At 35.4% G+C, this 12749-nt stretch overlaps 1 protein-coding gene across 1 annotated transcript in view; it reads left to right on the top strand.

The window, feature by feature from the left end:
- Nucleotides 1-12749, top strand: part of LOC113883814 (ATP-binding cassette sub-family A member 3-like) — a 201960-nt gene that overhangs the window by 61880 nt on the left and 127331 nt on the right. The window contains exons 10-11 of the mRNA XM_027527832.1: nt 3456-3593; nt 10250-10396. Of these exons, the coding sequence (XP_027383633.1) occupies nt 3456-3593; nt 10250-10396 (285 nt within the window). The remainder of the gene's footprint in view (nt 1-3455; nt 3594-10249; nt 10397-12749) is intronic.

The raw sequence follows: 12749 nt of genomic DNA, 5'->3' as shown, positions 1-12749 counted from the left end.
TAACAGTACCATACTGATTTGATTATTGTATATTTATAGTAAATTTTGAAATTTGAAAGTGTGAATACTCCAACCTAGTTCTTCTTTACCAACATTGTTTTGGCTGTTAGGGGCCTCTTGCAAGTCCATATGAACTTAATGCTCAATTTTTGTATTTCTCCAAGAATGTTCATCTAAATTTTTATAAGAATTACATTGAATTTGTTGATTGTTTTAACTAATATTGCCAGATTAAAAATATTATTTGTATGTCTTATTTAAATTCTTTCAGCAAAGTTTTACAGTTTTTTCTGTACAAGTCTTTCACTTTTCGTTAACTTTATTCCCAAGTATTTTACTATTTTGGATTCTATTGTAACTGGAATTGTTAGTTTTATTTTTGTATTGCTTGTTGCTTGTATATAAAACTACAGCTGATTTTTGCATATTGTTCTTATACCTTGCACCTTTGCTGAATGTGTTTATCTCTACGAGTTTGGGTGTGTATTCTTTGGGGTTTTTTTAAATAAGTAGGATCATGTCATCTTCCTTTCCAATCTGAGTGCCTTTTATTTCTTTTTCTGCCTCATTGTTCTGACTGAATCTCCCAGTACAGTGGTGAGTAGCAAAAGTGAAAGTAGGCCTCCTTATCTTGTTCCTGATATTAGGGGAAATTTCACCATTGAATATGATGTTATCTATGGATTTTTTAAATAAAACTTCATATCATTTTGATATCATTTAAAATTTTTTTATTTTATTTATTTTTAAATATAAATTTATTTATTTTAATTGGAGGTTAATTACTTTACAATATTGTAGTGGTTTTGCCATACATTGACATGAATCCACCATGGGTGTACATGTGTTCTCCATCCTGAACCTCTCCTCCCACCTCCCTCCCCATCCCATCCCTCTGGGTCATCCCAGTGCACCAGCCCTGAGGACCCTGTATCATGCATCGAACCTGGACTGGCGATTCGTTTCACATATGATAATGTACATGTTTCAGTCCCATTCTCCCAAATCGTCCCACCCTCACCCTCTCTCACAGAGTCCAAAAGACTGTTCTATACCTCTGTGTCTCTTTTGCTGTCTCGCATACAGGGTTATTGTTACCATTGTTCTAAATTTCATATATATGCGTTATTATACTGTATTGGTGTTTTTCTTTCTGGCTTACTTCACTCTGTATAATAGGCTTCAGTTTCATCCACCTCATTAGAACTGATTCAAATGTATTCTTTTTAATGGCTGAGTAATATTCCATTGTGTATATGTACCATAGCTTTCTTATCTATTCATCTGCTGATGGACATCTAGGTTGCTTCCATGTCCTGGCTATTATAAACAGTGCTGCGATGAACATTGGTGTATATGTATCTCTTTCGATTCTGGTTTCCTTGGTGTGTATGCCCAGCAGTGGGGTTGCTGGGTCATATGGCAGTTCTATTTCCAGTTTTTTAAGGAATCTCCACACTGTTCTCCATAGTGGCTGTACTAGTTTGCATTCCCACCAACAGTGTAAGAGGGTTCCCTTTTCTCCACACTCTCTCCAGCATTTATTGCTTGTAGACTTTTGGATAGCAGCCATTCTGACTGGCGTGAAATGGTACCTCATTGTGGTTTTGATTTGCGTTTATCTGATAATGAGTGATGTTGAGCATCTTTTCATGTGTTTGTTAGCCATCTGTATGTCTTCTTTGGAGAAATGTCTATTTAGTCCTTTGGCCCATTTTTTGATTGGGTCGTTTATTTTTCTGGAATTGAGCTGCAGGAGTTGCTTGTATATTTTTGAGATTGATTCTTTGTCAGTTGCTTCATTTGATATTACTTTCTCCCATTCTGAAGGCTGTCTTTTCACCTTGCTTATAGTTTCCTTTGTTGTGCAAAAGCTTTTAAGTTTAATTAGGCCCATTTGTTTATTTTTGCTTTTATTTCCAATACCTGGGAGGTGGGTCATAGAGGATCCTGCTGTGATTCATGTCAGAGAGTGTTTTGCCTATGATTTCCTCTAGGAGTTTTATAGTTTCTGGTCTTAAATGTTTAGATCTTTAATCCATTTAGAGTTTATTTTTGTGTATGGTGTTATAAAGTGTTCTAGTTTCATTCTTTTACAAGTGGTTGACCAGTTTTTTCAGCACCACTTGTTAAAGAGATTGCCTTTTCTCCATTGTATATTCTTGCCTCCTTTGTCGAAGATATGGTGCCCATAGGTACATGGATTTATCTCTGGGCTTTCTATTTTGTTCCATAAGAAGTAAAACTCTCACTGCTTGCTGATGATGTGATCCTCTACATAGAAAACCCTAAAGACTCCACCAGAAAATTACCAGAGCTAATCAATGAATATAGTAAATTTGCAGGATATAAAATCAACACATAGAAATCCCTTGCATTCTTATACACTAACAATGAGAAAACAGAAAGAGAAATTAAGGAAACAATTCCATTCACCATTGCAACGAAAAGAATAAAATACTTAGGAATATATCAACCTAAAGACACAAAAGACCTATATATAGAAAATTGTAAAACACTGGTGAAAGAAATCAAAGAGGACACAAATAGATGGAGAAATTGCCGTCTTCATGGATCAGAAGAATCAATATAGTGAAAATGAGTATACTACACAAAGCTATCTATAGATTCAATCTATAGATTCAATGCAATCCCTATCAAGCTACCAACAGTATTTTTCACAGAGCTAGAACAAATAATTTCACAATTTGTATGGAAATACAAAAAACCTCAAATAGCCAAAGCAATCTTGAGAAAGAAGAAAGGAACTGGAGGAATCAACCTGCCTGACTTCAGGCTCTACTACAAAGCCACAGTCATCAAGACAGTATGGTACTGGCACAAAGACAGAAATATAGATTAATGATATCATTTTGTTATCATTTATCATTTTGATATAGTTTTCTTCTTTATCTTGAAACACTTTGTCAAAGGCTTTATTTCCATCAGTTGAGATGACCACGTGTGTTTCTTCCATTTTTTCTATTAATGTGATATATTACATTGATTGACTTTCTTTTGTTGAAACACCCCTGCATTCCTGGGATAAATCACACTTTATCATGATGTATAATTCTTTTGATATGCTTATTAGATTCAGTTTGCTAGTAGTTGGTTTTTGCATCTATAGTCATAAGAGATATTGGATTATAGTAACTTTCTTTGTGATCTCTTTATCTGGATTTGCTGTCAGGATAACACTGACCTTATAAGAATGAATTATGGAATGTTCCCTCCTCTTATACTTTTTGGAAGAGTTGGAGAAGGACTGCTGTTAACTCTTATTTAAATGTTCAGTAGAATTCACCAGCGAAGTCTCCTGATCCTGGACTTTACTTAACTTCACTTACTTTTTGGCAATGACTCAATTGATTTCCTTGTTATGAGACTGTTCAGATAGAGTGCTTCATTTCTTAATGCTCACTTTGGTAATTTCACTTTGGCTTTCTTTGTAGCACTCGTACTGGTTCAGCAAACCAAGAATTAAAATAAAAAAAGAAGAAATGAATGACTCTGTGATAACTCAAAACAAGTATTTTGAGGCTGAACCTACTGGCTTGGTGGCAGGTATCAAGATCAAACATTTGTACAAGGTATTGTTTCAAAAGTCTCTTTTTCTTACGAAGACTGAATACTACATACTACTATTAGGATTGTTTGTAACTAGCTATTCCAAGAAATCAAATGAGATACTTAATAAAGAATCATAGTTAATATAGTTCTCATCTGAAGCATTCATAGAACATATAAATATATATTCTGTGTGTGATCTTATTTGCTCTACCTGTTGTGCTTATTTTTAATCTCCTCTAATGGATTTGGCAGCAAGTGATATTTGAATTTTGTAATAAAATTCTCTGAAGAAAATAAACTTTATAATGCAATAAGAACATTTGGGTGTGTGGTTGGAGAGGATAATATCAAACGTAGTTAAAGCAAAACCTCTATGAAGGGATAACCTTTGAACTAGAGAATGAGAAGAATCAATTATTTGAAAAGCTAAAGGAAAAACACTCATGTTAGAAAATCACAAATTTGAAAACCCTGAGGTGAGAAAGACTTTCATGTTGAAAGATTGCTGCTGCGAGCCATTAGCTATGCCGGGATTCATGACTTCCAGAGAGAGGATTTTGATCTGTGGCCAGAGACGAGGCTCAATCACTAGGAGCTTTTGTGTAGCAAAAGTTTATTAAAGTATAAAAAGGATAGTAAAACCTTCCAGCATAGACATCAGAAGGGGACAGAAAGTGTGCCCCCTTGCTAGTTTTTAGCAAGGAGTTATATATCTGTTAGCAAGCTGCTAATTAGATAAAAGAAACACCTCAAAACTGAGAGAGCTGCACCTGACCCCTCTCCCAGAGCATGCATTTTGAGATAGCATTGGCACAAGGTGAGTCATCCCAGCCATAAAACAATTGACATGAATCTTGAAGAAAGGCAGATTTCCAGGCAAATACATAGTTTCATTAACAGAGCTTAAGAGAACATTTCCATGTGTAAGACATACTGGTTTGTAGAGCCATTAGCAGTTCAAGGTTTGAGAAAAAGGTTAGTCTTGGGGGAAATGGATTTGAAGAAAGGCAGATTCCAAGGGAAATACATAGTTTCATCAAGATAGCTTAAGAAAAACATTTCCATAAGAAAAACACATTGGTTAGCTCAAGGTTTGAAAAAAGTTAAGTTCAAGTGGAACCAGGAGTTGCCATGACAGCATAGAATTAGGAAAAAATGTCTGCCGCTTGCAGTTTATTTCCTCCTGCTTCTTGGGGACCCCTAGTCTTCCTACCTGTTACCCTGTCAATGTGTTTGAGGAACAGAAAAAAAAAAAAAAATACAATATTTGGAGGCATAAGAATGTTAGTAAATGGCTTCATTGGGAAGCCATTATTTGGCTAGAGGAATGTGTGTATATATATATATATATATTTTTTTTTTTTTTTTAAGATCATTTTTGACTACCTTGTGGGAAATGGGATGTTGGAAATTGAGGAGTTAAGGAGAAGTGTAGGAAACAAAGACCAATGGTACCTTGCTTCAGAAGTAATGATAGTTGAACAAAGGTCATAGCAATACCTATTAAAAGAAATGGACAAATCCAAGATATTTTCCACAGAATGGAGAATATTGGGGAATAAGTGGGCACTGAAAAAAAGAAGGAAACTAGATAACAGACTATTAATGGAGCAATTAAATGTTAAATAACATAGACCTTTGCTATTCTTGCCAAGTTATAGTAGATTTTCTTAAATGTTTCTCCATTTGCAGTATTTTCTCAGATCAGTTTCTGGAGGCTTTAAGTGGTTGGTTTTTGTTTTGTTTTTTTAATTTTTTTTTCTTTTTTTCAGTTCTGAACTCCTTTATTATTATTATTTTTTAGCTGAATGATAATTGCTTACAGAATTTTGTAGTTTTCTATCAAACCTCAACATGAAACATGTTTTTTAAATTTTTACCAGAATTTCTTGTTCCACTGTGGAGTGGGTCTATGGAGCTCTTCATGCCTATTTCCCAGAAATGAATCTTTTTATTGTCTTTTTTAATGGATTCAATTTTCTTAAATTTTGTTTAGAGTGTTTTTAATGAGGATTTTTATGATAGATATTGTTCTCTTTTCATTTGTTGTAAGGTATTTCTCTCATTTTGATACCAGGATAATGATAGCTTCATATAGTGAGTTGGGAAGTATTTCCTCCTTTTCAATTTTCCAGAAGAGATTTTGTACATGTATTATTTTGTATCTAATTACTTGGGGAATTTTCCTGAGATCTTTTTTGTAATTAATTTCTAATTTAACTCTGATTATGGTCAAAGAAAGACACTTTGTATGACTTCAATTCTTTTAAATGTGTTGATTCTTACTTGTTTCAGTCAATCATTTGTCTAAATAAATTTTATAAGTACTTGAAAATAATGTGTAATCTGCTCATGTTAAGTGAATTAATACAAAAATGTCAATTAAGACAAGTTAGTTGTTAGCTCTTCAAGTATTCTATATCCTTACTGATTCTACATATTCTAACAATTATTGAGAGCAAAGTATCAAAGTCTTTGATAATAACTGCATTTTTCTATTTCTGTTTGTAGTTCTATTGATTGTTGCCTCATCTATTTTGAATTCAGTTATTGGGTATATAAACATTTAGTAATATTATGTCCTCTTGAAAGGCTGATCTCATTATGATTATAAAATGACATTCTTATCTTTGGCAATATTTTTTCTCTCTTAAATCTACTCTAATTGTTGTTTATGTAACCACACCACTTACCTTTTATTATTATTATTGAATTCTGTTTTACTATAACACTAAGACTTTCAGGTTATTGGTTTTATTTTCAAATTAAAATATTTTCTGAATGTTTGTATAATTTATTGTATTTGAATAGAACAACATCAACTAGGCAATACCCATGTGTTTCTAAAACCACATTTTTGAGGTTTGATTAACATCCAAAAAGCTAATTATCCTACTTAAATGTCACCTGATTAATATACATGTATACTATGGGGGCTTCCCAGGTGGCATTAGAGGTAAAGAACCCACCTGCCAATGCAGGAGACATGAGATGCACATTTGATCCTTGGCTTGGGACGATCCCCTTGAGGAGGGCATGGCAACTCACTCCAGTATTCTTGCCTGGAAAACCCCATGGACAGAGGAGCCTAGCTGCTGCAGTCCATGGGGTCACAAAGAGTCAGACACGACTGAAGTGACTTAGCACACATGTATAAATGTACATGTCAGTTCAGTTCAGTTCAGTCACTCAGTCTTGTCCAACTCTTTGCAACCCCATGGACTGCAGCACACCAGGCTTCCCTGTCCATCACAAACTCCCAGAGCTTGCTAAAACTCATGTCCATCAAGTCAGTGATGCTATCCAACCATCTCATCCTATGTCTCTTCTTTTTAATATGCTGTCTAGGTTGGTCACAGCTTTTCTTCCAAGGAGCAAGCTTTGTTTAATTTCATGTCTTCGGTCACCATCTGCAGTGACTTTGGAGCCCCCAAAAATAAAGTTTTTCACTGTTTCCATTGTCTCCCCATCTATTTGCCATGAAGTGATGGGACCAGATGCCATGATCTTCGTTTTTTAAATGTTGAGTTTTAAGCCAGATTTTTCACTCACCTCTTTCACTTTAATAAAGAGGCTTTTTAGTTTCTCTTCATTTTATGCCATAAAAGAGCTGTCATCTACATATCTGAGATATTGATATTTCTCCTGGTAATCTTGATTCCAGTTTATGCTTCATCCATCCTGACATTTCACATGATGTACTCTTCATATAAGTTAAATCAGCAGGGTGTCAATATACAGTCTTGACGTACTCCTTTCCCAATTTGGAACCAGTTGATTGTTCCATGTCCGATTCTAACTGTTGCTTCTGGACCTGCATACAGGTTTCTCAGGAGAAAGGTAAGGTGGTCTGGTATGCCCATCTGTTGAAGAATTTTCCACATTTTGTTTTGATCTACACAGTCAAAGGCTTTGGCATAATCAATAAAGCAGGAGTAGATGTTTTTCTGGTATTCTCTAGGTTTTTTGATGATCCAGTGGATGTTGGAAATTTGATCTCTAGTTCCTCTGCCTTTTGGTAATGCTAGCATGTGAGATGAATGCTAGAATGTGAGATCATTTGAACATTCTTTGGCATTGCCTTTCTTTGGGATTGAAATGAAAACTGACCTTTTCCAGTCCTGTGACCACTGCTGAGTTTTGCAAATTTGCTGACATATGGAGTGCAGCACTTTCACAGCATCATCTTTTAGGATTTGAAATCCTAAAACAACAATCCTTCCAATGAATATTCAGAGTTGACTTCCTTTAGAATTGACTGATTTGATCTCTTTGCTGTCCAAGGGACTCTCAAGAACTTTTTCCAGCACCACAGTTCAAAAGCATTAATTCTTCAGTGCTCAGCCTTCTTTGTGATTCAACTGTCACATCTGTATATGACTACTGGAAAAACCATAGCTTTGACTATACAAGACTTTGTGGCAAAGTGATGTCTCTGCTGTTTATTATACTGTCTAGATTTCTCATAGCTTTTCTTCCAAGAAGCAAGCATCTTTTAGTTTTGTGGCTGCAGTCACTGTCCGCAGGGATTTTGAAGCCCAAGAAAATAAAGTCTTTCACTGTTTCCACTTCTATTTGCCATGAAATGATGGGACTGGATGCCATAATCTTAGTTTTTTGAATTTGAGTCTTTAGCAGATTTTTCACTCTCATCTTTCACCTTCACCAAGAGGCTCTAGTTCCTCTTCACTTTCTGCCATTAGTGTGGTATTATCTGCATATCTGAGGTTGTTGATATTTCTCCAGCAGTCTTGACTCCAGCTTGTGTTTCATCCAGTCCAGCATTTCACATGATGTATTCTGCATATAAGTTAAATAAGCAAAGTGACAATATACAGCTTTGATGTACTCCTTTCCCAACTGTGATCAGTCCATTGTTCCATGTCCAGTTGTAACTGTTGCTTCTTGACCTTGATACAGGTTTCTCAGGAGACAGGTAAGGTGATCTGGTAGTCCCATCTCTTGAAGAATTTTCCAAAGTTTGTTGTGATCGACACAGTCAAAGGCTTTAGTGTAGTCAATGAAGCAGAAGTAGATGTTTTTCTGGAATTCTCTTGTTTCTTCTATAATCCAGCGGATGTTGACAATTTGATCTCTGGTTCCTCTGCCTTTTCTAAACCCAGCTTGTGCATCAGGAAGTTCTCAGTTCATATACTTTTGAAGCCTAGCTTGAAGGATTTTGAGCATTATCTTGCTATCATGTGAAATGAGTGCAATTGTATGGTAGTTTGAACTTTCTTTGACATTGCCCTTTTTTGGGATTGGAATGAAAACCAACTTTTTCCAGTCCTGTGGCCACTTCTGAGTTTTCCAAATTTGCTGGCATATTGAAGGCAGCACTTTCACAGCATCATCTTTTAGGATTTGAAATAGCTCAACTAGAATTCCATCACCTCCACTATCTTTGTTCATAGTGATGCTTCCTAAGGCCTTCTTAACTTTTCACTCCAAGATGTCTGGCTCTAGGTGAGTGATCACACCATCGTGGTTATATGGGTCATTAAGATGTTTTTTGTATAGTTCTGTGTATTCTTGCCACCTCTTAATATCTTCTGCTTCTGTTAGGTCCATACCATTTCTGTCCTTTATTGTGCCCATCTGTGCATGAAATGTTCCCTTCGTATCTCTAATTTTCTTTAATTGGAGGATAATTGCTCTACAATATTGTGTTGGCTTTTGCCATACATCAATCTCTTCTATGTGGATATTTTTCAGGAGTAAATACTGTAGTACTATGCAGTCTATGGTTGGTTGAATCAGTTGATGTGCAGGAAGCACAGATATGGAAGACCAACTATAAATTATATGTTAATTAACCCCCATGTTGTTCAAAAGTCAACTATAGTAGGAATTTTCAAAAGACCCTTCTGAAAGTTTGTCAAGCATGTTTTATAAAGGATCAAATAAATATTTTAGGCTCCATGATCCACATAGAGTGTCTGTCACATATTCTGTTTTATATTTTTTACCAAGTCTTTAAAAGTATAAAAAACTGTTCCTAGTTTTTTTGTTTTTGTTTTTGTTTTTGCCATACAAAAGCAGATAATGGACCATATTTGAGCTGCTGTTTGGAATCTTAAGAATTTCTGGACATGCTTTTGAAGTGAAGTGAAAGTCGTTCAGTCATGTCCAACTCTTTGTGACCCCATGGACTATACAGTCCATGGAATTCTCCAAGCCAGAATACTGGAGTGGGTAGCCTTTCCCCTCTCCAGGGGATCTTCCCAACTTAGGGATCAAACCCAGGTCTTCTGCATTACAGACAGATTCTTTACCAGCTGAGCCATCAGGTTTTTATCAATAAATAAACTTCTGGCTGAAATCACGGCATCAACTTTTCCAATCATTGGTGGCAGTTTCTGTGAGCTTTCCTAGATCCTGCTACAGTTTATTAAACCCATAATTACAATATGATGTTCTTTATACACAAAGTATAAAAAAGTCTCCATTTTCCTTACCAAGTGTAAATAGATATACATACCACCAAGACTTCATATTTATTTTGGCTAGTATACAAACTTAATGCACCTACATGTATTGCTCCTTGTTCACAGTATCATCTTTTTTATACAATGTGAGTTTGATGATATGATGTTTCTTCTAAGGATAGGATATAAGCATCTTTAATAAGTGATAAGTGAAAAATATCAAGTTATTTCTTTTCTTTATTCCACAGGAATTAGGTGACAAAGTAGTAATAAACAATATGTCTTTGAATTTATATAAAGGGCAGATCACTATTCTCCTAGGACAAAATGGGGCAGGAAAAACCACAGCCTTGTCTATTCTCACAGGTATGTATTTGGCTGTATCCAAAGCAGCAGTCAGGTTCCTTCTAAACTATAAATCAATCAACAGCTTTTAGTGTTAAAGTATGTTTTCATTTCAGTGTTGTAGTTATTATTACAGTTTCAATTATTTAAAACCAAGATGCTCACATGATATAATACATTAATTTAATCAATTAAAAATGTGCCGGCTCTTTTTCTAGGAATAGATATAACAGTGGCGAATTCAAAGTTGTTACATTCAGTTTTATACTCTGGTAGAGATACAGACAAAAATGTGAAACATACAACACACCATAAATGAAAAGGAAGATGTAGAATCCAAAAGAATGACACCTAACCTGTTTTGGGCATGATGAATGGGGTAGTGACATCAATATGAGGCAAATAAGAGATATAAAGAGCTATGAAGGAAAGGAAAGAAGAACATTATATAAGCAAAGACTAGAAAACTGAAAAGCAGGGAACAGACATATGACTAGGCTATGAAAGGAATGTAAATAATGGCAAAAGATGAAGATGGATGAATAATCAAAAGGTCAAATCATAAAAGAATTGGGGGAAGCCATCCATTAAAGTTTAGAATTTATTCTGAGAGCAATGAAAGGTCATGAAAGGATATTTTATGAAGGTTTATACTTCAGAAATATTGTAATCACTAAAAAGAAAGAGTGGATAAAGAATACTAGGGACCATTAGAACAGTGAACTCTATGTTGAGCATAAGTCCTAGAGGCTAAAGCAGGGTTGAGCCTAGTACTCAAGATAAAAACAGCCTCTGTTTGTTACAAAAGTGATGTCAAAACTAACAAGAGGGGCAGACACTACTCATAGTCTCTGCTGTTTTGTGTATTTGAACTGACTCCCTCTATGTCTGTTAAAACTTTTCTTAAAAGAATGACTGCCTAGCTAACACAAGGTCATGATTCTAGTTATCATTACCTTCATGATAATATTAATATATGTATAATATATATAGTTAATATGCTTTACATAATTTGTCCTGGAATACACACCATGCTTTATTTTTCTTTTTTTATGGTTAGAACATTTTCTTTACAAAATATTATTTTAGTTTCAGTCATATGACATAGTGATTCAGTGTTTTTATACATTATGAAGTGGTCATCACAATAATTCTAATAACCACAGATCAAAGTTATTGCAGTATTGCTGATTATATTCCTTATGCTTTACACTTAGCTTCATACCCTCTAATGGATCATATTGTTACAAATGGAAAGATAGGTATAAATATAGATACATGTATCACATCTTATCTATTCATCTCTCAATGGATATGTGCTTCCATATCTTGTGTGTGCTAGTCACTCAGTCTTGTCCAACTCTTTGTGACTCCATAGACTGTAGTCCAACAGGCTCCTGTTGTCCATGGAATTCTCCAGGCAAGAATACTGGAGTGGGTTGCCATTCCCTTCTCTAGGGGATCTTCCTGACCCAGGGATCAAACCCTGGTCTCCTGCATTACAGGCAGATTCCTTACCATCAGAGCTACCAGGGAAGCTTCCATATATTAGATATTGTAATTAGGATTCCACATTTTCTCTGCCAAGGGTATGGATTCAGTCCCTGGTTGGAGAATTAAGATCCTGCAAGCTGCAAGGTATGGCCAAAAAAATGCTACAGTGAACATAGGGAAGCATATATATCTTTGGATTTAGTGTTTTCATTTTCTTTGGATAAATGTACAGAGGTAGAATCGCTTGATTATATAGTAGTTCTGTTTTTAATTTTTTGAGAAACCACCACATTGTTTCATAGTGGTTGTACCAATTATATTCCACCAACAGTGTGTAAGTTTTTCCTTTTCTACATCTTCACCAAAACTTATTTCTTCTCTTTTATTTCTTCTGACAGAAGTGAGGTTCCATGCTTTACGTGTTACTTAAGAACACTTGTCATACACTTTCCCATCTACACTGGGAGTGCCTAATGTAGGCATCACAGTTCAGTTCTTGTTATGAATAGGATTTCAATAGGTGAGAGTCCACTGGCACCTATTGAAATCCTATTCATACACAAGATGCAGATCAAAAGCAACCGTCCAGTGAAAACACGGCAGAGGAGGTAGCTCCAACCTTCAGTCCCTTCACAAACTAAACTGATGAAGAAATACAGAATGTCAACACCAATTTTGGCAGAGCTCTGGAAGCAGGCGAAGCCTTAAAGCAATAAAGCAATACCAAATAAAGAAAAAGGTAAATTGGATGATAGGTGAGAGTGACTCAGCAGTTTCGGAAGCCTCAGGCCCTGTGCATCTCAGAGACACTGGGATGACAACAACATACAGGGATGAAATACCTTTCTGAGAATTCTAGAAACCAGTTTGGAAGCTACAGCGCACAAATGACTACTTAGTGAATACCAT

Source organism: Bos indicus x Bos taurus, chromosome 25 (assembly GCF_003369695.1).
Source record: "Bos indicus x Bos taurus breed Angus x Brahman F1 hybrid chromosome 25, Bos_hybrid_MaternalHap_v2.0, whole genome shotgun sequence".
Classification (NCBI taxonomy): Eukaryota; Metazoa; Chordata; class Mammalia; order Artiodactyla; family Bovidae; genus Bos; species Bos indicus x Bos taurus.
Note: the sequence above shows the minus strand (reverse complement) of the source record. Positions and strands in the feature narration are given on the sequence as shown.